The 23,182-nt window shown below is 42.9% G+C and overlaps 1 protein-coding gene, 1 long non-coding RNA gene and 1 other non-coding gene across 3 annotated transcripts; 1 reads left to right on the plus strand and 2 right to left on the minus strand.

The window, feature by feature from the left end:
- Positions 1-6,830: 6,830 nt before the first annotated feature.
- LOC148106992 (uncharacterized) lies at positions 6,831-11,619 on the minus strand. Its single transcript, XR_015723231.1, has 6 exons — positions 11,566-11,619; positions 10,737-10,882; positions 10,543-10,637; positions 8,882-8,970; positions 7,481-7,502; positions 6,831-6,942 (listed from the first exon to the last, which is right to left on the minus strand). It is a non-coding gene; the product is annotated as an uncharacterized LOC148106992 (long non-coding RNA).
- On the plus strand, positions 10,715-10,848 carry LOC123796268 (U8 small nucleolar RNA). The gene has a single exon (XR_006780704.1). It is a non-coding gene; the product is annotated as a U8 small nucleolar RNA (small nucleolar RNA).
- A 4,745-nt stretch (positions 11,620-16,364) lies between the features above and the next one.
- Positions 16,365-17,629, minus strand: LOC123796265 (melanoma-associated antigen B18-like). The gene is made up of 2 exons (XM_045803659.2): positions 16,580-17,629; positions 16,365-16,452 (listed from the first exon to the last, which is right to left on the minus strand). The coding sequence occupies exon 1, from the start codon at positions 17,599-17,601 to the stop codon at positions 16,600-16,602; it is 1,002 nt and encodes a 333-aa protein (XP_045659615.1). The 5' UTR covers positions 17,602-17,629; the 3' UTR covers positions 16,365-16,452; positions 16,580-16,599.
- Between the last annotated feature and the right edge of the window lie 5,553 nt (positions 17,630-23,182).

Consider the following 23,182-nt stretch of genomic DNA (forward strand, 5'->3'; position numbering starts at 1 on the left):
CTCCCTCACATTGTTGGCAGCGGTGCTCCGAAGTTTGTGTTTTTGCTGTTCCGGTTGGTGTTGCTGGCTGTTGGTTAGAGGCCAGGCTGCAGTTCCATGACGTGGGACCCATCCCACACCGGCCCTCTCCACAGGCACTTGACAGCATGACAGGCTTTTTCTTCAGGGCCACCTGCATAGCAAGAGCATTTCTGTTAACAAAATGGAATGTTATATAATATCCAGTGTCAGGGGAGTCCTATATCCCCTTTGACATACATAAGGGCAAATAAAAATTTAAGGAAAAAGTACAAATATCAAATTGTGTACACCTGAAACTAAACATACTATATGTCAATTATACCTCAATAAAAAAATATTCAATTCTTCCTCGTGCAAATCAAGAAATGAGACTTCTTTTAGAGCATTTATTTTAGAAAACTTGTGAAAACTTTCTCTGCTTCACTCTTAAGAGCTGATGACACTTCCTGCCAGTCTACAGCCTAGGAATTTTTTCTCAAGTAACTGGGAGTCGGGCCCTTGAAATGTAAACATTAAGTAAAAGAGCATCACTATCTCCCAGTCTCCATGAAAGTTTAACTTCAGCGCCTCTCTCCAAGTTGTAAAAAACTGGCTCCTGTCATAAAGAAATGAGAACTTGTTTTTCTTTTTTCCATTTGGATAAAGGCAATTAGCTAACAAAGGTGCTCTCCCCCGCCCTAAATTAGCAGGTGATTTTAGGCTGAACTCTGTGTAGTAAATGGTGCTGTCAAGTCCTCTTACTTGAGGAATGGTTACTATTAGCTTAAGATCACGGATGTGATGGGTTATATCTATTTGGCTCTATAAAAGGGTGCTATAACTTTCTGTCTTTAACAATGTGATGGGTGTCACATTCTGGTTCAATGCCTATTAAATAATACAACAACTGTTTTCTCTCCTATGTTTTGTGGAGAGGCATTTCTGAGGTGGCAGGAGATTCTGTTTTCAGTTAATTACCCCAACAAATTTGGCCATGAGGATAAGACTTCTGGAAGTTCCTGAATCGCGTAAATAAATTCTGTGGACACAGAATGGTCAGGTAAGAGACCTTAACTTCTAAAGTCTCCCTTCTAACTCTCCGCTCTTTTGGAAACTAACCTCTCTGAATTCAAGATCTACGGGATCTAAAATGCCATTAGGATCACCGTTAGCTTTGATTTTGGAAAAATACGGGAAGCTGGGAATATTACCTACATTTCTTTGTCCTCTCTCTGTCAGTCACATTAGGAATAGTATACCTATAAGAATCTAGTCCTGCAGTGGCCTGAGGACACTTCTTTTAATTTGTATGAATTAATGTGTTTGCAGAGGTTCTCAAAAGGGCCTCATCGCAACCAAATGAGTTCGTTATTGGTATGTGTGGGATTCGTATAGGAAAGTTAAATATGAGTTGAGTTGAATAGCCAGAAGGAAAAATTGAAAAAAAAAAAAAGGAAATAAAGGAATTAAAGGCCCTTTTCTCAGCTATTCACACTGTCGTCTGCTGCCCACATTAAATCAGGTCCTGGAAGGAAGGAGGCAGTGATCTTTTAGATGCGTTGTTCCCTTCGTTAGTGGCTTTCCCTGCACAGAGGGACTAAGGCATGACTTTGTTGGCTGCTAATGAATTACCTGCCCTGAGGACACACATTTGTGTAGGTCATGCTCTAGCCGGAGTCCACTTTATGTCTTAGCCAAGGTTTGCCCTACAAGATTTCTTCGTGTCATCCATCCACACACCCAGTAGATAGATAGGAAAGCAATATGATAAAGAAACGTGATTACGGAATAATAATTGAGAGCTTGAAAAGTTGATGCCCTCATATGAAGGCAACAGGATCAAGAGTAGTTCAACTTGTCACTTGGGACAAAGCAAACAAACAAAAAAAGGTGTTAAGCTAATGAATGTCAGTCAGTATGGGAAGGTTAACCAAAAGACCATGTAACTTACGTTTTTCTTCCCTCAGTATGAGAAAAAACAGCCCTTCCTATGAGGACCACCAGCACTTTTTTTTTTTTTTTCCAGGTGGGGCAGCCTGTTTATTGACCAGGCAGGTAGTGGCCGCGAGCAGTGTGGGAGCTGGGCTACAAGCTGAGGTAATACCCTTCCCTGCACCGCGGGTGCCCTGGGGGCTACACGGCCCCCAACAGGTAGACCTGCTCTGAGAGGCAGGGCCTCATGGCCCAGCCAGCAGCTCCCGGTCTGGAGCAAAGCTGTTACCTAGGAGGACAGACCAAGTGTCACCCCATTCACTTTGGGATGCACGTTCTCTCCAGCCCCAATATATAGAGATAATAAACAAAGGCTGGCTATTATTCCTCAAGGCTTAAAAACAAACAAACGCCAAAAACTCAGACTGTACCCTGTGACAGGCATCTCTTAATCAATCAGATTTGGATACTAGATAATGGCTGTGGGTATCTGTGTTTCACATGTGGGAAAAATTATTTGGGGGAGACGGAGCAGTTGCTGAAGGGCCTAAGCCACCATGTAGATGTTACTTATATGACTAAGGGAAACTCAAGAGAAATACAACCCTTAGTTAAAAATTTAGATTACCAGGCTCTAGAGTTGGGTAATATTTTATAAGGAATTACAAAAATAGTACTCAGATAGTTAACTTAGGCAATAAAGCATCGCAACAATTTGTAAAATTCATATTTGATGAAGTTTTGCATGTTGATAAGAATCTGCTTCAGCCATCCACTATTAGACTGCTATATTATGTAAAGGTTTCTTCCCCCAAGGCGAATAATGTACAGCATTTACCCTACTTTATTTTTGTAATTGCCTCGTCTTATAATTTACCATGGACTTGGTGGCTATTTAGATGGCTGCAGCTTGCCCAGAGAAAGGGAGAAGTGGCAATGGAGAGAATTTGTAAGACTGTACTGTTACTATTTTGTAGTAACAAAGGTAGGGTATTATAAGGATAAATAAAGTTATATTCTTCTGGTGCCACAATAAAGGGGGGGGGAGACTCGTCCCCCCTCCTTTTTAAATAGCATTTACTTTAGAAAAAGTATAAACAGAAAACCTTTCTCTTGGAAAAGCTGAAGAAGCTTCTTACCAATGTTGGAATGGTTTCCTTTGGATAAAGGCTATCACAGAGGACCACCCCAGTGACCAGGTGCATTTAGGAAGAAATAGGTGTGACGCATGGAGACATCAAGTCAAGTCCTCTTCCTTGTGGACTACTTTTCCTTCTGGAGAGAATGTATAGAAAGGGTTGTATCTGCTTGGCGACACAGAATAAGATTTCTTTTTGACTTTGCTTTTTCTTCAGTTACTTGCCTAGGAAGTACATCATAGTCCAGTGTAATGCTTATTCAGTAATAAAGCTTTGTTCTCTCCTATATGATAATGTTGAACACTACCTGAGCCCTGTGATCCGGACCGACAGTGAAGGTTAAGAAGTCCACCTCCTTTGTGTTCCAGGAAACAGCTGGCCTCAAAGATCCATTCTCCATATGAGTTAGATAAGAGACGCGGCTGCTCCTTTCTTTCTTGACCTATGACAAGGCCAGACACAGATACTCAAATCCCATTCTTGGCCTCGTAAATGGTTAGCCCAACTTTGCTTAAGCTTCTCTTCCTCCTCCAGACCCACCCTCAGCTGAGCCAGCATATAACCCCTCTTGCGAATAGGCTGTCCTCAAACATTCTCTAATCTTCTGTCCAATCACACCATCCTTTATCCTGCTTCCCCACATACACAGCTTTGTGTATCCTCGCTTCAAATGGAAAACTCTTTTGGCCTAACTAACGCTCAACATTCTCGCAGATCTTATGGGCATATATTCTCCCTACTGCAATAGTTCCCCTTATGAAGGAAGGTCTCTCCTTACTAAGTCTGATTTGTTTTTTATTTTACATCTATTTTGTGGAGACGAATTTTTGAGTCAGCATGGTAGTTTGCTTCTCATTTCCCCAACACATGTGGGGGTGCCATCTCATCACCTTCGCTAGAATGTTGGTTAGAAGCAAGTCACAGGCCCTACCTAACCTTAAGGATAAGAGTACACAAACATCATCACCAGGAGGTGGGTATCATAGGAGCCCCAAGAGGTTCTGTCTGCCCCCGTCCACCCTCTGGGCCCCAATGTCTCATGTTCCTACTTTATGTAAAATTAATTCACCCTCTCCCCAGATCCCAAAACATCTGATCCTACTACAACATCAGCTCAAAATCCAAGTCTCAAATCTCTAACACATGCAATGTACAGCGGCAGGAGAGGAGTAGGGTCACATCTGTAGACACTTTTGTGGAGAAACAGGCACATGGGAACTACAAGAGTCGGTGGACAACAGCACTTAACAACTATTGTCAGTTCCTTGATTAGATGTCACAGCCTAATTCCCCAGTCGATCACCTCCAGCCTGGGGTTCTTGTATCCATGCTCTGAGTCATCCTTCTTTTTTAAGTAATCTCTACACCCAACATGGGGCTGTAACTCACGACCCCGAGATCAAGAATTCTATACTCGACCGACTGAACCAGCCAGGTGCCCCTCATCTTTCCTTCTTTTTTTTTTTTGATGGAAGATAGCATGGATTTGGTGTTGAGAATATAAAACAATTACTTTGCAAACCGTGATCAAATGCACAGAGGCAAGGACTCGTAACACCTGCCTTGCCTCTCCCAGAGCCTTACCTCATCCACCACATAGCTAAGCTTAAAACTTCCTTTCCACTGAAAAACTGGTTTTCCAAATGTCCAAATGGACACTTACCTGCTCTCACCTGGACTTGCAACTCTTCCATCCTTCTTATACTACCCTGGTATCTCGTAGCTTCCAGCTGCTCCTAGACACAAAATCCACAGCAACCTCAAGAATATCTACATGTCTTCCAAAGAGCATGTGTTCAGCTAATGTTTAGAGAATGAATAAATGAGCCAATGAACATGTTATCTCATTTAAGTTTTAATTTCTCCTGCATTCTTGGGTAAGTTAAGCAAATTCATATTTGCATCTTTTAATTTTACAGAGTGACGGACTGAAAGTATTACGAAAGCCATGAGTCATCTGTCTTTGAAACACCCACTCAGTGCAGTGATACCCTGTTCTGTATCATAAGAGGGAGGAGTTGCCAGATTTCTTTTGAAACTACATATCTCCTACTCTTAAACCTGACACACAGCAATAAGAGAGTTCTGGTCCAAGCAGGCAATGTAGGAAGACCCTGAACTCACCTCCTCTATGGAGACACCAAATCTATACCTATTTATGGAACAATTCTTTCTGAAGCAGAACTAAGGGCTGAGCTTTGGCACAAGAAAAGACCACGAAGAGAATGGCAAGAGAGATGGACACGGTAGTGTTGAAGGGAGGGGACAGACAACATGAAAGTATAGCATAATGTAGTATCTGGGTGTGGAGAAGGGGAGGGAGGTAAAGACAGTTTGGGGCTGGGGAGAAGGAAAGTGGAATGAATATGGGTGAGCAGGGAAGGGATAGTGTAGTGTTGTGTGTGTGTTGGACAAGGGGTAGTATAGACTGCACAGAGAAGGAAGGGGAAGGAATAATGTATTTTGTGTGTGTGTGGTTGAGGAAAGGGAAGAGAAGGGAGAATATAGTGTGAGAAGAAGGGGAAGTGAAGGGAAGGGACCACCTAGAATGTGTATGTGCAGAAGGAAAGGGGAGAGAAAGGAATAGACGGTTTGGGGGGGGCAGGGAGGGAAGCAACAGTATAGAGTGTGTGCCTACAGAAAAAAGGCGAAGGTAGCACACGAGAGGGAAGGAATAGTGTAGTGTGTGTATAGGAAAAAAGGAGGGGATAATGTAGCATGTGGAGATGGGAAGGGAGGCAAGGGCTAGTGTTGTGTGTGTGTATGGTGAAGGGAAGGAAGGCATAGAACAGGGTAGCATGGGTGAAGAGGGAAGGGAAGAGAAAATGGGAAAGGCTAGTGTAATCATGTGTGGAGATGGGAAGGAAAGGGAGAGTATAGTGTTGTGTGTGTAGAAAAAGGAAGAGAACAAAAGGAAAAGTGTACTGTGCGGAAGGAGGGGAAGGGACAGTGTAGTGTGGGTGAGGTTGAGAAGAGTGCGGAGAAGGGCAGAAATGGGATGGTGCTGTGCGTGCGTGCCGAAGGGATGGGAATGGAAGGCGTGGGGGGGGGGGGGGAGGCAATCCCGAGACTTGGTCTTCAACCACAAACTAAAGAAACCAGCCAACGCTTGCTACAAGTCCCTTTTGCTCTCTCTCCCTGACTTCTGAAAGCCTTGTTCTATTGGTACGGGAAGGAACTGTGGACATTCTAATTGACCTTTCTCAAACCTCCCGGACTTCACTCTTTCTGGTCTCTCCGTGGGCACTTGGGCCCCACATCTCTGGGCGTGAGCTTCCTGAGCTCCCACAGATGAAGTGCTTCCCCTCAGCCTGCATGGCATTTGCCCTTCATGGAGGTCACGGCCCAGGAGTGTCGTCCAGAGACCAGTCTCGGAAAATTGCTGCCACCATTCAAGCTCCCGTCCTTTGAAGTTAAGGCAAGAGACTAGCTCGGAGGTGTTCAGAAGCATTCCAGAAGGTCACGAGGAGGAGTTTCTTGTGTTCTTTTCACTATGTCTGTCTGCCTTCGTAATGAGTGTTCATTTTCTACTTGAGCACAAGGAACTGTACCAACGAAGTTACCTTCTTGATGAGAAAGTCTCAGTGTGGTTATGCACACAGATATCTACCAGTTGTGTGTATCTGTGAGCATGCATATCTATATATACGCACTCTCGAAAGTTTGCTGGAAAAAAAATACTAGCCTTACTAAGTGTGATTTACTGTGATATTCGCTGATTCTACTTAAAATAACAATAAAGGCCCGTACTTACCTGTAAGGAGGTTTCGGATGTGCTGTCTCTGTATAACCCCATGGGTGCTGAGAGCAGTGTTCTCTGGTGCTCAGATTCACACAATGAAGGAGTAGAAACTATTTGTCCCAAGACACACTGGGAACATATAGGGAGGGACAGAACTTGAAAATTTTTCCTCTACTGATGTTGTCCTGTGCATTTATTGCAGACTACAGAACCACCCCAACTTTAAGACACCTCACCTCCACCACGTACTAGGGGAAAATACCAGTCACCTCTCTGATCAAAGACTTAAACGTTTTGTTTTCTTTGCTATATAGCTAAAGACACTTTTATCCCATGCATATCATCCCCCACCCCCCAAAAATGTTCTATTTAACAGCGAGAAACAATCTAATTAGAAAATGAGCATAAGGCTCGAACACAGTTCACCAGAGGGGATATATGGATAGTAAATAAGGAGATGACAAAATACATCATTATCCATTAGCCACGGCAACATACTGCCACCTACCTACTAGAACAGGTCACGTATAAATTACTGACAATAGCAAGTGCTGTTGTGGGTATAGAACAACTAGATAGGACATTCACTGATGGTGAGAATGTGACATGGTCCAGGATCTCTAGAAATCAACTTACTTGTTTCTTACCAAGTTAAACATATACTTACCGTATGACAGAACAAGCCGCTTCTGAAAAATGAAAATAGATGTTCACACAAAACACCATACACAAATGTACGTAACAACTGTATTTGTAATAGCCCCAAACCAGAGAGAACTCCAATCTCCTGCAGTGGATAAATGGCAAAACTGCTAGAATACTATTCAGCAATCAAAAGGGATATACTATTTATCCTCACAACTTGGGTGGGTCTCAAGTGCATTATGCCAACTGAAAAAGTCGATTTCATAAAATTACATAAATTTTTAATTCCAATTGTGTAACATTTTCAGAAAAGAAAAATTTTACTAATAGAGAATAGATCAGTGGTTGCCAAGGATTACATTTGCTGTGATTATAAAGAAGGAACATTAAAAATAGAACTACCCTGTGATCCAGTAATCACACTACTGGGTATTTACCAAAAAAATACAAATACAATAATTCAAATATGATACATGCACTCTGATGTTCACTCTAGCATTATTTACAATAGCCACACTATGGAAGCAGCCCAAGCGTCCATCAATTGTTGACTGGATAAAGACGACGTTGTGTGTGTATGTATGTGTATGTATGCATTTTGTGTGTATATATATATATGCGTGCATGCATACATACCCACAATGGAATATTATGCAGCCATATAAAGGGAACGAAATCTTGCCATTTGTAATGGAGCTAGAGTATAAAGCTAAATGAAATCAGGGAAAGACAAATACCTTATGATCTCACTCATGTGGAATTCAGAAACAAAAGACGAACAAAGAAATAGACTCTGAACTATAGAGAAGAAACCGATGGTTATTACCAGAGGGGAGCTGAGTGGGGGAATGGGGATTAAAGAGTACACTTATCATGATGAAAAAAAATAAACCCCGAAAGAGAAGGAACATACAGAGTTTCTTTGGGGTTTGGGGAAATTTCTGTGTCTGTATTCTGGAAGAATTCATACAGATTTACACATGGGATAAAAATGTCTTTAGCTATATACCAAAGAAAACAAAACATAACAAAAAGCACTGATTGCCTGTCTACTTGAGTCTGGTGAAATGCAGACTTGATTGCTGTTAAAGACTACTCTACCAATGTCAATCTACGAGTTCTGGTAAATGAACTATCACAATGTAAACAGATTTGTTTGGCTGCACTGGTTGTAAGAGCCACAGAAACACTGCACTATTTTTACAATTTCTATGTAAGTATAAAATTATTTCAAAATGAAAGACTTTAGGGAGGCTGTAACCAGTACAATTATTAGTGTTTGCCAATATCCAGTTTTATGTCCTTCTGGGACACAATTTCTGGGGTCTAACTGCAGTTTATTGAGCCAAATGATAATAATATGCTTCTGATAGATGCAGTGATTTCAAATAAAATGCAGAGCTATACAAAGATTGAGACTTACTTATGCAAATGTGGGAGGAGAGGGAGGAGTAATCTCTGTTGTGATTGGTGGAAAAAATAAAGCAGCAGTCACAAATAAAAGGGGAAAACCTGTGAAAGGGAGAATATACAACTTCTATTAAATTTCTAATACAGGGAAACGAACCTTATTTCCTGTCCCCTTCACCGTACATTACTCTCACTCAGTTGCCTCTTAGGCGATAAATGCATCTTCCTTAGAAACACAAATCCTCCCCACACTACACAGTGAGTAGTGATTTACATTGTGCTACAGATCAGGTGATAGCCTGGCAAAGGCTAGTACAGATTTGTTTCTTTTCAGTACATCCACTCTAGGTTATTACAACCATAAAGATACAGCTCTGGACTCCATGTATGCCTGTCATCCGTGCTCAGTTTAATGAACAGTGCCATCGTCACAGATTCTCCATCCACCCTACAAATGTCTGCATTCTCAGTCAACCTCTTATCCTAGGGAATAGGTGGTGGCAATAGAGGCCACCAAATACAGCCAGAGGACATGTGGCCTCTGGTGTGCCAGGAGCCCAAGAACCAGGGAGGACAGCCTGAGTTGCAGGTACCATCTAGATCATCTTTTCCAGACATGTCCACACGCGGCCCTTTATCTGTAGAACCACTGAGGCAATTGGCCTAAGCCTATCTCCCCTCGATTTCCACCTCCCTGCAGTGGTAGGCCCCTTCCGCTGCTCACGGGTACCGTTGGCCCGTCTCAGCTGTCATCACTTAGCAAACCTACCCACTCATACTGCCCCAAACTCAGCAGACGAGGGAGAAATGCCAGTCTCCTGCAGCCATCAACACTGTGCCCAGCCTGCAACACTGGCAAGGCTGCCGTGAGCCACCACAGTAGCCAAGAGATGTAGCCCTCCCAGGATCCAGCATGCAGCATCACCGCGTGATGCAGGAAAGGCATCTGTGGCTCGCCCGACTTTGGGCAAAGAGACTTCAGAGGCAGGGTGGGGTGTCTGGCACACCTCTAGTCCTTCCATCCAGCAGACCTGCCCACTGGGGCCACCTCACAACTTCAGCTGGTGGTGACAATTCAGAGACTTGCCAAGCCTGTTAACAGAAGTTCTTGGACCCTCTACCCACATTCCCACCTCTTCTCCTTATGGTTCTTTGTCCACTTTATGCTCAACTCTCGATCCAGAATGCTGACCACCAGCCCTGCCCTGGGCTCTCCAGATGACGTTTTACACGTGGTCTCTCTCTCATGGGCTCTGGCAATTGCGCTGACCTCTAACCTTCACTAGCTAAGGGTGTCCTGCCTGGCTCCACTGCTCAGCAACTGATCCTTCTGTCAAGTCCTTGCTTTTATAAGTAAAGGAGGAATGCCTTTTTCAAAATATAAAAGTATGCTGAGAAAAATCCAGGCACTCAAGACATTAATGCAGGAATCCCACTCTATAGGGGTAAGGGATTCATTGAATTTTATATTCAACCTGTTTGGAAAAAAGGAAAGCAATATTGAGACCATCTTTCACCCCAAAGTTTGACCAAAATTTCGAAGTGTGATAAATAAAATGCCTAGGAGGACATAAGGCACTCACACACATTAACTGGACACACTGTGAAGTGGTATAGCATTTTTGGAACAGAAGTTCAACAATACTTGTAAAAATTCCCAATCTTCACACTCACCCGCTTTAATCAGGCTTGCACTTTGCTATGTCTTTCCTATGAGAAAGCACGCACATTTGCCCAAGATTTCATGTTCGAAGATGTTGATTTCAGTCCTGTTAATCACAGCAACAGATGGGAAACAATTTATATGCCCATTAGGAGGAGAATGGTTAAATTAATTATTGCACAAACATAAGTAGGATGATCCTTACCTGGTCCTTTTGGGGGGAGGGCTTGGAACTAGATGATTGGAGTTTCCAACAATACATGATTAACGTCTCTGTGTAATCAAGACTTACAATGCCCTGATTGCTCCTATCTTCTTCCTGACGAGGTCTCCTTCAATAGGCCAAAAGGTCTATGAAAAGATGCTCAACATCGTTAACTATGAGGGAAATGCAAATCAAAGCCACAATGAAATATCACCTCATATCAGTTAGGATGGTTATTATAAAAAAAAAAAAAGTGTTGGCGAGAATGTGGAGAAATTAGAGAAATTGAAGCCTTGCACACCGTTAGTAGGAATGTAAAGTGGTGCAGCCACTATAGAAAATAGCATGGAGGTTCCTCAAATAATTAAAAATAGAACGACCATATGATCCAGCAATCTCATTCCTGGGTATAAATACTCAAAAGAATGGAATTCAGGATCTTAAAGAGATATCTGCATTTTTGCCCTCCTTGTAGTACTATTCACAATAGCCAAGTTCTGTAAAGAACCTAAATGTCCATTGAAGACAAATGGATAAACAAAATGTGATAAATATATACATGCATGTCTTTAAGATTTACTTATTTATTTTAGAGAGAGCACGTTCGGAAGTTGGGAAGGGGAAAAGGGAGAGAGAATCTCAAGCCGACTCCCCGCTGAGCACAGAGCCCCATGCAGGGCTCAATTCCACAACCCCAAGCACCATGACCTGAGTCGAAACCAAGAGCCAGCCACTTAACCGATTGAATCACCCAGGCGCCCCGTATGTTTTAATAAATATATACACATTCATACACACACACAGTTGATAAAGGAAATTTTCAACTTACATGTTTGTGGGCCCTGCTCCTAGGCTCCTACAGAAGCTTTAACACTGACCAAGGTCAAAATGACTCGGCAAAACCTTGAAACATGAGCTCTATTTCTGCCCCGAACACACTGCACACCTGCTCCGCTAAAACAACGAGGAAAGGAACATTCCAAACATGAAGGGAAAAAAACCTCCCTGGTTCCCGTAAGATGAAAGTCACAGCCTTGCACATACTAAAAACACAAGGTAAAGTCTGTAACTTTCTGTAATGTCCTTTGCCACGATGATTTGTCATTCTTTATGTAAACAAAAGCCATATCTACCCCTGCAACAAATGTTCTTGCCCTGAAGCGCTCTCTTTTTGAAGATTGTGTATCCAGGGAGCTGTCCTAACTTGGGCTCAAGTAAAACTCCTTTCCTTTTCGCTTAAAATTAAAAAAAAAAAAAAAAAAAAAAAAAAGATCTGTTCGTTTTGCGTCAACACAGTGGAGTATTATTCTGCCTTAAAAGAGGAACTCTTGCCCTTTGCGGCAGCGTGGGTAACCCTGAAGGACGTTATGCTAAGTGAAATGAGCCAGTCACAGGACAAACACTGCGCGGTTCCACTTACATGAGGTACCTAAAGTCATCATAGTTGTGGAATCAGAAAATAGGACTGTGGGCTGGGAGGAGGGGGAAATGGGGAGTTGTTCTATTGACAGTTTCAGGAAGGCAGGATGAATGAATTCTAGACATCTGCCGTACAACACTGGGCCTACAGGTAACAGTACTGTATTATACACTTGAAATTTTGAGAAATTTCATATGACGTGTTTTTAGAAAAACAAAAAACCAAAGGGACACAAGGAACCTTCTGGAGGTGATGGGTATGTCTGCTACCTTGATCGTGATGATGATTCCACGGATGTGTACATATGTCCAAACTCATCAAACTATACAGATTAAGTATGAGCTGGTTTTTGTATATCTCAATAAACCTGTTTTAAAAGAAGAAAGAATTCTAGGGCTCAGTTAAAGGAGTGTGGTGGATCTATAGGTCCCGTCATGGAAATATCTTGTGTTCACTATATTAAGTCAAGGTTAAGAGGCAGAACAATATGTACATTGTTCATGACAAATCTTAAAAATTCAATATATTTTTATAGCACATCTACATAAGAAAAAGCCTCAGGTCAGCTTTAAAACAACACACACCACATTGTTCATTGTGATTACCTCTGAGGATGGGGCTGAACTTTGGGGAAAGGGGAGATTGTAATTAATGTGTACTGTTCGAAGTTTTTACAAGAACCTTTGTTATTAAAATATTTAAATACATCTCACCACAAAGATAGTAGCTGTGTAGTAATCAGATAGAGTGACTGATGGCTAATCCAACAGCAAACCTGCCAAGGCTCAAAACAACAAACGTTTGTTTGTCATACACATAGTCCGATGTGAGTTGGCAGGGGGCCTCCTCCGTCAGATGACCCAGGGGTCCAGGCAACTCCCATCAAATGGCTCCACTTCACAACAAGGGTCTCCGGGTTTGCTGCTGAACAGAACAGAAAGCATGGAGGAGGCCTACTGGCTCTCAGAAACCTTGGCCTGGAGGTGACAAACACTGTGTCTGTTCTTATTTCACTGTCCACGGTAGTCGCATGACCCTTCCTAAGTAAGGTGGGAATGTAGTCTCCCCGTGAGCCCAGGAAGAAGACCAAGACATGACGTCCATGAGCACTTGCAGCCTCTCCCATAAATTGTAACATGGTAGGTGCTCGACAGAGAGCAACTATTAGAATTTGTTATGAAAACAGCCCTCTTCCTGGAGTTTCTAAGGAGGCCAGTTTGCCTTGCAATTCTTCCATCTTTTTCCAATCCTGCTATGTGGCAGGTGCTTTCAAAGACTGGATCACATTTCATTTTCAAAAGCGTCCTGTAAAATCTCAGTAAGGAGGGCTCACCTTTTGCACTCAATGGCACCTTCCTGTGCTCACCTCTTAGATGAATTCTAGAATCTCTATTGGATGAGAATGGCCTCCCTCTATGGAAGCATGGTCAAAACTTGTGAGACTGGGCCATCCCTGGCATGACTGAACGTGCAGGACACTTTGACAGATGCCATTAGGCCCAAAGACAAACCAGCATTTTCCTCTGGGGCAGGTACTGAGATAAGATGCAGCAGCAGGATGGCAAATTATTTTAGCCATTGCTGTTCCAAGACAGTATGTCTGTCAAGAAACCCTTTTTTTTCCCCTTAGAAAAACTCTGGGTTCTGAGGAATTCAGCCTTAGTAGATGTTTGCTGCACAGGGATTTCTACGGTGAACAAATTACAAGGGAGGCTTTCATTACTGACCATCTGTGTAAGCTCAGTCACTGGTGTATGTGTTCAGTGGCCAGTCTCAAACACCACACTCCTGCAAAATCCTACTCACAGCATCTGTGCTGTTTACAAAACCCCCTATCTAACTTCGGTGACATCCCAAGAGCCAGCATATTCTGTAAGTAAGACTCTAACCCCCCGTTCATTTGCAATACACTTCGAGACTGTTGTAGGGATGGGGGGAGGGATGCTGTGGTAAGCCGGGATCTAAACTTCACTGTCTATGGTTCCACTGAGGGATGGGACCTCCGAGGTCCACCTGCAGAGAGGTGGAAGGCTTTAAGGGAACGGCAGGTGATTCCAGACTGTCTTTATCACAAGAAGCGGGGTGCAGCCTCCAGCAGACACAGTGGTCAGCAAAGGAGGTTCCAATTCGGACAGGAGGGCACACTGAGGAACACACAGGAGACAAGGGTTGTAATGCAGGCAAGTGCTGGGACAAGAGGAGCCTCACTAAACAAAGCCCACAGATAACCCCCAAATCATGCCTTATTCTCATATCACCTTCCTTCATCAGGACTGCTTTTAGCACTGTGGCTAGAGCACCTGAGTTTTTAATGACCTGTGGTACACCTTGGACCAGTGAGAAGAATGGAACATGAAGAGACAGAAAGTCGCCTCAGGCTGGAGGAATGGAAAGGTGTGGGCCCCAGTCAAATACAACCAGGGATCAAGTCCTGGCTTTGCCACTTACCAGCCATGTGAACTTGAGAAAATTACAAGTTCTTCAGCTGCAAAGTATGTCTGGTAAGCCCCACCTGTGGGACTACTGGAATAAAAGCAGTGGGTACGAGGCACTTGGCAGAGTAACTGGAAAGTAGTAGGTCTTCAGTGAATCGTAGTTATCATAGGATTTGATTTTTTTTTTTCTTTTACCTGCAGACAATACCATCCTTCCCTCTGGGGAGATTTATTTACTTCTTTTTTTATTTTTTTGAGATTTATTTTTTAATTCAGGAGGTATCACAGAATATGCAGCTTTCTAAGACAAATAACACCAAATTAACGCATAATGCTGCTTAGCAAGTAAAACTAAAGAAAGCTTTCCCCAGTTCAGGATAAGTTACTTAACTGGGGTGTGGAAGAGTCTCCCCCAGCCAGAGGCAACTCAGATGTCCCAGAATGTGTCAAGGACCAAGCCCTTCCCAAGTGCCTTTCCATCCAAACCACCCCTATTTTCACTCATTTCACCACCACCAAAAATTCAATCCTCCCTTAGAATTGGCAAAATTACACTCATGATAATCTAATTAAAATGCCCTTTAAATGCATTGGGACCTGGTTGCCCACCCAGTTCAGAGCAAAGAAAGCCGACACAGTAACCTCGCAGCACCCTACCTTAAAGGAGTAGCGCCCTTGCTCGGCAGTCCCTGAAGATGCTATGCCTAAAATGACGAGATTGTGCTCTTCGCCCAACTGCCCTTGAACAAGAACACAGGATACCTTCCATTTCTGCCTGTGGAGGAGGTCTTCCTCTGGTGTACTGACTATACCAAAATAATGTAAGAGCAGGTTTGCATTCCACTTGGCATTTCATGTCCTTCAACACCGAGAAACCATCTGTCTGTCTGGCCTCTGCTCGCCAGTCCCACAGCCCCATGTAGCCCACCATGCAGCTTAAACTAACAGTCTATCCCACTGAGCTACTCATAGTTTCCTAAAAATCCCAAACTGCCTTTCTTCAGGGAATTTATATCTTATTGTTCAGCCAGACACCCTCCCTGCCCCACCTCTCCCAACCCTCTCCCTGCCTCCTTACCTCTTTCCTCCTTATTGGTCCTTGAGGTCTTAAACGGTCCTTCACCATCTTCTTTATATGATTACTGTTCCTGGACTGCACAGTCTAAGGCCAGGAGAGTTTTACATCCCAGCTTCCCCTTTTCTAACACTGACTTTTACAGAACAGACGCTCAATTAGTATTTGGAAAATAAATGAGCCAGCAAGCATGAATTCTAGTATTTAAACACTTTATTTCTCCTCCATTCTTTAATAAGCCAAACAAATCCGTGTATGCATCTTCTATCCTTACAGAACAGACTAAAATATATAGGGGAAACCAAGACTGGAACCTCTTTTACTTCTTTCCCCTCCATTTTTTGATGCCAGTAATTTAACTGCTAAATTTTTTCGCATTTCCAAGGGAATGCCTGTTACAATGCCATTTTTATTGCTCTGTTTTGGTTACTACGAAAGGTTTCCCAATTTGTTTTACTAAATAATAAAACTCCTAATCTTAAACCTATTAAGTAGCAATAAACAACCAAAATCATTAATAAATTTAGACTGGAAAATTATGTAAACTTTGTTAAAGAAGTAACATTTGAAATATAACAAAAAGAAAAAGAAAGCAGAAGGAAGAGAGAAGAAAAAAGAAAAGGGAAAAAAAACCTCTACATTTATGAGATATAACAGGAACACAAAGATGATATCCACTGTGTTCCTTCCAGATCCACCCTCGCCATCTATTACTTAGAACGTTGACTGCTTGGTCCTTCCACAAAGAAAACAATCTGCTTCAAACTTCAACATTTGATATAAAACCTAAAAAAAAAAAAAAAAAGGTGAAATTCCGCGTTACCAATACACAAGAGGAACACAAAGACGACACACGCCTCTCCAGCCCCGCCCCGCCCCGCCCCGCCCCTCCGCGGTCAGAACAGCGATGCACCTGTTCAACCGGCACAGACTTCACTTAGACTGGGAGAAGCTGCCGGCCAAGGCCCGGGCACGCGCACTGGCCATGGCGGCGGTCCGAGCTCTGGCTGCGGCTCGGGCTCGGGCTCGCTCTTCCTCATCTTTCAGAGCCTCTTCATACCACGACGGGAAGGCACTGGGGACGGTATCATGAATCTTGGCCAAAAACTCCAGGACTCTCATCTTGCTGGTCTCGGCGTAGGCTCGCGGGCCCCACAGGAACTCGAAGCGTGGGGGCTCGCTGCCGGGCGCCTGGCGGTACTCCAGGTACTTCAGCTGCACCAGATCTTGCGTGATGACCTTCTTGGGCTCCCCATATATGAAGTGCTTCCTTTCAGCATAGACGCCCATCATATTCAGCACTTCCCAGACCTCCTCCTCGGGGGCGCAGCTGCCTTTCATGAAGATCACGCCCAGCACGATCATCAGCAGGCCGGTCTTGGGCATGTTCTCTTCTTCATGCATCGTGCCGTCGAAGGTGAGGTCTAGTTTGTTGACGAGGGTGTAGCAGTGCCGCACGGGATCCACTTCCTTCAAATCAACACCGAAGGCCAGCTCCATGTGCTCAGAGGCTCTCTTGAGGATCTCATTGAAATGATACTTGTACCTCTTGATGACAAACTTCAGCATGTCTGCCTTCGTAATTGGCTCTCTCTTCTTATACTTCTGCAGCAGGAACTGCACCAACAAAACTACCTTCTTGTTTAGTGGGTCTCTGCGTAAGACCTCAGCGCCGTTAGACGAGCTGGGGCTCCCCTCATCTTGGCTTCTGGCACCTTCATCTGAATCGGTGCATGAAAGAGCTGCATCAGCACTCACGGAAGATGGGCTTCCCTGAGGACGGCGAGGAGTCGCAGCACGTCTACCCCCAGAGGGGGGACAGGCGGCGGAGGAGGACTCTCCCGTAGCCTGAGCAGCCTCCAGAGCCTGGGTCTCACTGCGGGCCTGGCGGCGTTTCTCACGGGCACGGAGCTTACTCTTCTGACCTCTAGGCATGGTGACTCTGGTCAGGGCCAGCAGGCAGGAGTGCAAGTGGTTAGGAGGACGAAGAGGTCACCCTAGAATACGGAAAAAGAGATGGTGTGCATAGCCTCGATCAGGATATTCTACTTGGGCTCCAGAAAAGGTGCCTCTGCTTCTCCCCTTAAGGGTACTGTTTTAGGAGCCCACAAAACAGGGGTGAGCAGGACTCCACGCACCTCCTCTTTTCTGCGGGGGCTTGTCACCTCAGTTCTAACTCAGAATGCTAAACTTGACTCCGGATCGGTCTTTTGAAACCTCCCTCTGCTGACTTGACCCTGCCCCTTCAGACAAAGACCTCCCATCCCACGAATGCCCACGGCGGAATTGAGGGGGCGTTAAGCCTAACAGCCACCCTTCAGGCACGAGTTCAGGGTGGGGGCGGGGCATGCCAGAGGAGGGCCGGGCTCTTTGGGCCACCTCGGTTCTGAAAGGAGTGCATCCCTTCAGGTCTAGCAAGTTACTCACCTTGACACCTGTCCAGTCCTGGGTCCCCTCCCTTTGCTGGCATGAGACCACACCTCTACACCTCTTCCACCGAGGACTCAGGCTCCGCTGCGCATGTAACGGAAGTCAGGGTGAGCACTTCCGGCCACGCCCACCTGGGCTTCCCAGCATAAAAGCTCACGTGGGGTTCTGGGGGACTGGTAGTGGAGGAATTATGCGGAAGTCAAATAGGGGTCCTTCCAAACTCCTGACAGGCAGGGCCTGGGACTTCTTCCTCTGGTGAAGTTAGCTCACATCAGACCAAGGCTTTCATTTCCCTCAGAACCCCAGTAGGAAGTAAGGCGGGTGCAGAGCCGAGCAGCCATAACTAGGACCTTCCAAGACTGACCGGGGCGGGAACCTCTCTGTTGCCCTTTCTTTTTGGGTGGGTTCTCCCCTCAGTCCTCACTCAGTGTCATACCTTGATTCCTTGTTGGTGCTGGGCTGTGTCTCTTCTGCTGACCCGAAGCCAAATCCATCAGGTAAGGCAGAAATCTGTAAATAATTTAAGGAGAATTGACATCTGTACAATATTCTGCTCACTTTAAATGAGCGTGGTGTATTATTGCTCTATTTGAGACTTCTTTGACCCAAGTCTATTAGTAACTTTCTTTTATATTTGCTTCCATTAAGCTCATGTACATATTTCTTAGGGTTTCTTTTTTAGGTGTATTTTGGATATTGCTACTGTTTTGAATGGTATATTTTCCATGATACATTCTGTTATTTATTGTGTGTGGCTAGACTTCTGATTTTGCTGTAGTGCTCTATATCAGTCTCCCGAAGTTCCTTATAAATTTGAGTATTTGACAGCCAATTTCTTTGGAGTTATTAATTAGGGGATCTTATTATCTCTTTTCACAATCCATAAATTTTATTTTGGTATTCCTATGTATGGCTCTATGCTGGCTATGCAAACCAGTCCGGGTTTGAACAGTAGAAATGGTACCACACCTCCATGTCCAGTTCTGACTTTGGTGGGAATGTTTTAACAGATCACACTTACGTATGTGTGCTGTTGATTTTAGAATACGGAAGTTCTATTCTATTATACGTTTGCTAACTAACAGTTACTAGTATGAACTGGTGACGGATTTTTATCAAAGGTTTTTCCCTTTACTTTCAGAACATGATAAAATGCTTTCTGTTCTGTTAACGTAGCAAATTCCAATTCACAGTTTTTTCTAATGTCATATGATCTTTGCATTCCTTGGACACAGCCTCTTTCTGCATTAATTCGCAGCTGTACCGGACATGCTATGAATTCATTTAGAATATGTCTATGAGTGAGCTTGACTCAAATATTTTTTTCTTGGGGCATACTTATCTGGTCTTTGTATCAAGGACAGTTAGCCTGTTAAAGTGTTTGAGTAATTTCCCATCTTCTTATATGGCTTGTAAGAGCTTACTTAATGTGCTGACTAGCTTTTCCTTCATCATTTGGTGTAATGACCTTTCAACCTGGCTGATCCTGGTACAGTTTGAGGGCAAAATTTGCCCTGAAAATACATCAGGACTACAGTTTCAGGTGCTATTGTTCAATAAAAGTTTTATATTTTTTTATGAACCTATTTAGTGATTTCTGTTTTGCTAAAAATGCTTCCATTTTACTTGGGTTTTCAAATTTAAAGACATATTTATAATAAAATAGTTTTATTATAGAAAATTCTCCATCACATACATTACAAAGGATAAAATAACTCAATATACCTGATGCTCAGTATCATTTATCTTCAGTAGTTATAGGAAGCTTGTTCAGATTAAGGTTTATTTACTTATTTGTCTCTTTTTTGGCAGAATTACTCCTGAAGTGACATTGTGTTAATTCCATCAGGAGACACATAACATCTGTTGTTTCCTTTGTGGTAATGTTGGCAATCACTGAGGATCATCAGTGTCACCCATTAATTCATTAGGGGCTGCTGAATTGTAATTCTGGAGTTCTGTCATTTTTCTGAGGTTATTAGCTGAAATATATCTATAGGTAGAACCTTCTGTTACCTTCCATTCTGTTTTCTTGACGTAAGACTTACAGTTGCCCCATTTTACTGCCTAGAGAGCTAGATATATAGATAGATAAAGAAAGCTAGATTTATTTATTTATTTTTTTTGTCTAATCAATATCAGTAAACTCTAGCTCGGAATTGAATTTTTTGTAATTTTAAATAACAAAAAAATCTCGCTGGAGAACTAAATCAGTAACTGGATGAATAATTCATCCATTAATAATAATTATTAATGAGCAGCATTGGAATAATCCATGTTCAGGCCCTAGTCTTTGTCACATGACATATTATTTGTGCCTACAGATAGCTATAATTTCGGAAAATAGAAAATTTTACTATAATTTATTCAAAGCCAGTTTTCTTTGAAGGAATATACTTTCTATGTTCTTTCTATACAGCTAACCAACCAGTATGCCAGTTGAGTTTTTTTTCTTTATAAATTCTAATGTGGACATGGCAACTAGTTTGAGTGTTATTACTATCTTAGCTTGTATGCATGTACATAAAAGATAAAATTGAGTACTCCCTCTCTGGGGTCACAAATTTATTCAATATAGGGCTGTCCTAATAGACTCAGGACTTTATTCATTAATGTAGCCAATGCAGAAATATCTGACTTGTTTGAATAAATATGCTAACATGTACTCTCAATTTATTAAAGATTTTCCAACTTCTCATTTTACTTGTTAGTAAATTAAATACTTGGATTTTTGAATGAATACTTACTTCTTGAGTAGGTCATTTTTTAGACATGTTTCTAGTTTAATTAGCCTGGCAATACAAAATGTTGTTGAGCAAAGACACTGAAAACTATGGATAAGGAGTCAGGTTATAAAACCAGGTTTGTCACTATTCAGTTGTTAGAACTGTATCCCCCTGTGCCTTCACCCATCCTGCTCCTCTGTGAACGATGTAACAACACATTCTCAAGCAGAAGTTACCTAGAATGATTTGGCCTCTGATGACAGTTTTAGCTTTCAGTGGCTGAAGACCTTGTTCACCTTTACCTTCTGCTCCAGTCCAACTTAGACAAACCGTCCCCTCTTAAACCTGCTGCCTCCAATACCATTTCAGCCATTTCAATGGCTACACTGCCAGTGAAGGACTGAATTTCTGAAGGCTTCCTCATCCCCATGCCTCATTCTCTTAGACATCAACTCCAGCCAAGATAATAATGTTTAGGAGACACAGGACATATCTGTTAGTGATCCAGGCTAATTCAGAAGAATGGATGCACTGTCTTTGGTGAGCACAATACCTGTGACACCATGCTCAGATTAACATAGCCAGGAATGCTATTTTGTGGGGGGTTTTGGTTTGTTTTTAATTTAAGTTTTAGTTAGTGGACATACAGTGCTGTATTGGTTTCTGGAGTAGAATTCAGTGATTCATCACTTACATACAACATCCAGCACTCATCACAACAGGTGCCCTCTTTAATCCCCATCACCCATCGAGCCCATCCCCCCCGTCCTCCCTCCATCAACCCTTAGTTTGTTCTCTATCATTTAGAGTCTCTTATGGTTTGTTTCCCCTCTCTCCTTTTTTTCTTTTCCCCCTTCCCATATGTTCATCTGTTTTCTTTCTTAAATTCCACGTATGAGTGAGATCATGTGGTATAAGTCTTTCTCTGACTTATTTCACTTAGCATAATACACTCTAGCTCCATCCACATCATTGCAAATGGCAAGGTTTCATTCTTTTTGATGGCTGAGTAATATTCCACATCTACTTTATCCATTCATCAGTTGATGGACATTTGGGCTCTCTCCACAGTTTGGCTATTGTTGATAATGCTGCTATAAACATCAGGGTGCATGTACCCCTTCAAATCTGTAATTTTGTATCCTTTGGGTAAATACCTAGTAGTGCAATTGCTGGATCATAGGGTAGTTCTATTTTTAACTTTCTGAGGAACCTCCATACTGTTTTCCAGAGTGGCTGTACCAGTTTGCCTTCCCACCAATGGTGTAAGAGGGTTCCCATTTCTCCACATCCTCACCAACACCTGTTGTTTCCTGTGTTGTTGACTTTAGCCATTCTGACAGGTGTGAGGTGGTATCTCATCATAGTTTTGATTTGTATCCCCTGATGATGAGTGCTGTGGAGCATTGTTCATGTGTCTGTTGGCCATCTGGATGTCTTCTTTGGAAAAATGTCTTTTCATGTCTTCTGCCCATTTCTTCACTGGATTATTTGTTTTTTGGGTGTTGAGTTTGATAAGGAGAACTATTTTTGAGCACATAACTTTGCCACTTGCCAAGCAACCAAAATAACTGAGTAGAAAGTTTCTGAATAGGGGCACCTGGGTGGCTCAGCAGTTTGGGCGGCTGCCTTTGGCTCAGGTCAGATCCCAGGTTTCTGGGATCGAGTCCCACATCTGGCTCCCTGCTCAGCAGGGAGTCTCTTTCTCCCTCTACCCTCCCCCCCCCCCCGCTCATGATCTCTCTCTCACTCTCTCAAATAAAATAAAATAGAAAGTTTCTGAATAAACTTCAGAAATAAGATAGTATGTTAATACTTCCTAGTAACTAGAAGACAAGGAAGTGTCAAGGGTACATGTTACTGAGTCAGGACCAGGATTAAGGTGAGGGGAGTGCGGAATAAAATATTAAAGTTTTAAAGAGGTGGGATTTGACCCTGCACTTGCATGACCCCTACAGTCTGTGCCTCACTTGTTTTCAGGCCATGGATGGTGTCTTTATTTAAAAGTGTGGTATTTTCTCATCATGGATTTTTGGCATTAACTTTGTTTTGTTTAATATTGAATGAAAGCATAATTTATCTTGATTACTGAGATGGTTTGTTCTGCCCCTGACCTTAAATTTCTAGTTCAAGGTCAATGCCTCACTTGTCTCACCCTAGTCTCAGTCCTGGTCAGTCTTCAGTGTTTAATACTGATCCTGTCCTCACACACTAAGAGCAGTAATACATAATTATACCTGGCCTTGTTTTAAATTCCAGGCATCATTCCACTGTCTGCCTTTGTAATCTTGAGCAATAAAATTACCCTATATGAGATTATGTTAAAAAAAATTTAGGGGGGGGCGCCTGGGTGGCACAGC

Source organism: Ursus americanus, chromosome X (genome assembly GCF_024610735.1).
Source record: "Ursus americanus isolate L20-20 chromosome X, mUrsAme1.1.p, whole genome shotgun sequence".
NCBI lineage: Eukaryota > Metazoa > Chordata > Mammalia > Carnivora > Ursidae > Ursus > Ursus americanus.

Excerpts from the sequence above, each read along its gene's own strand:
- LOC123796265 (XM_045803659.2), bottom strand. The coding sequence starts at position 17,601 with ATGCCTAGAGGTCAGAAGAGTAAGCTCCGTGCCCGTGAGAAACGCCGC.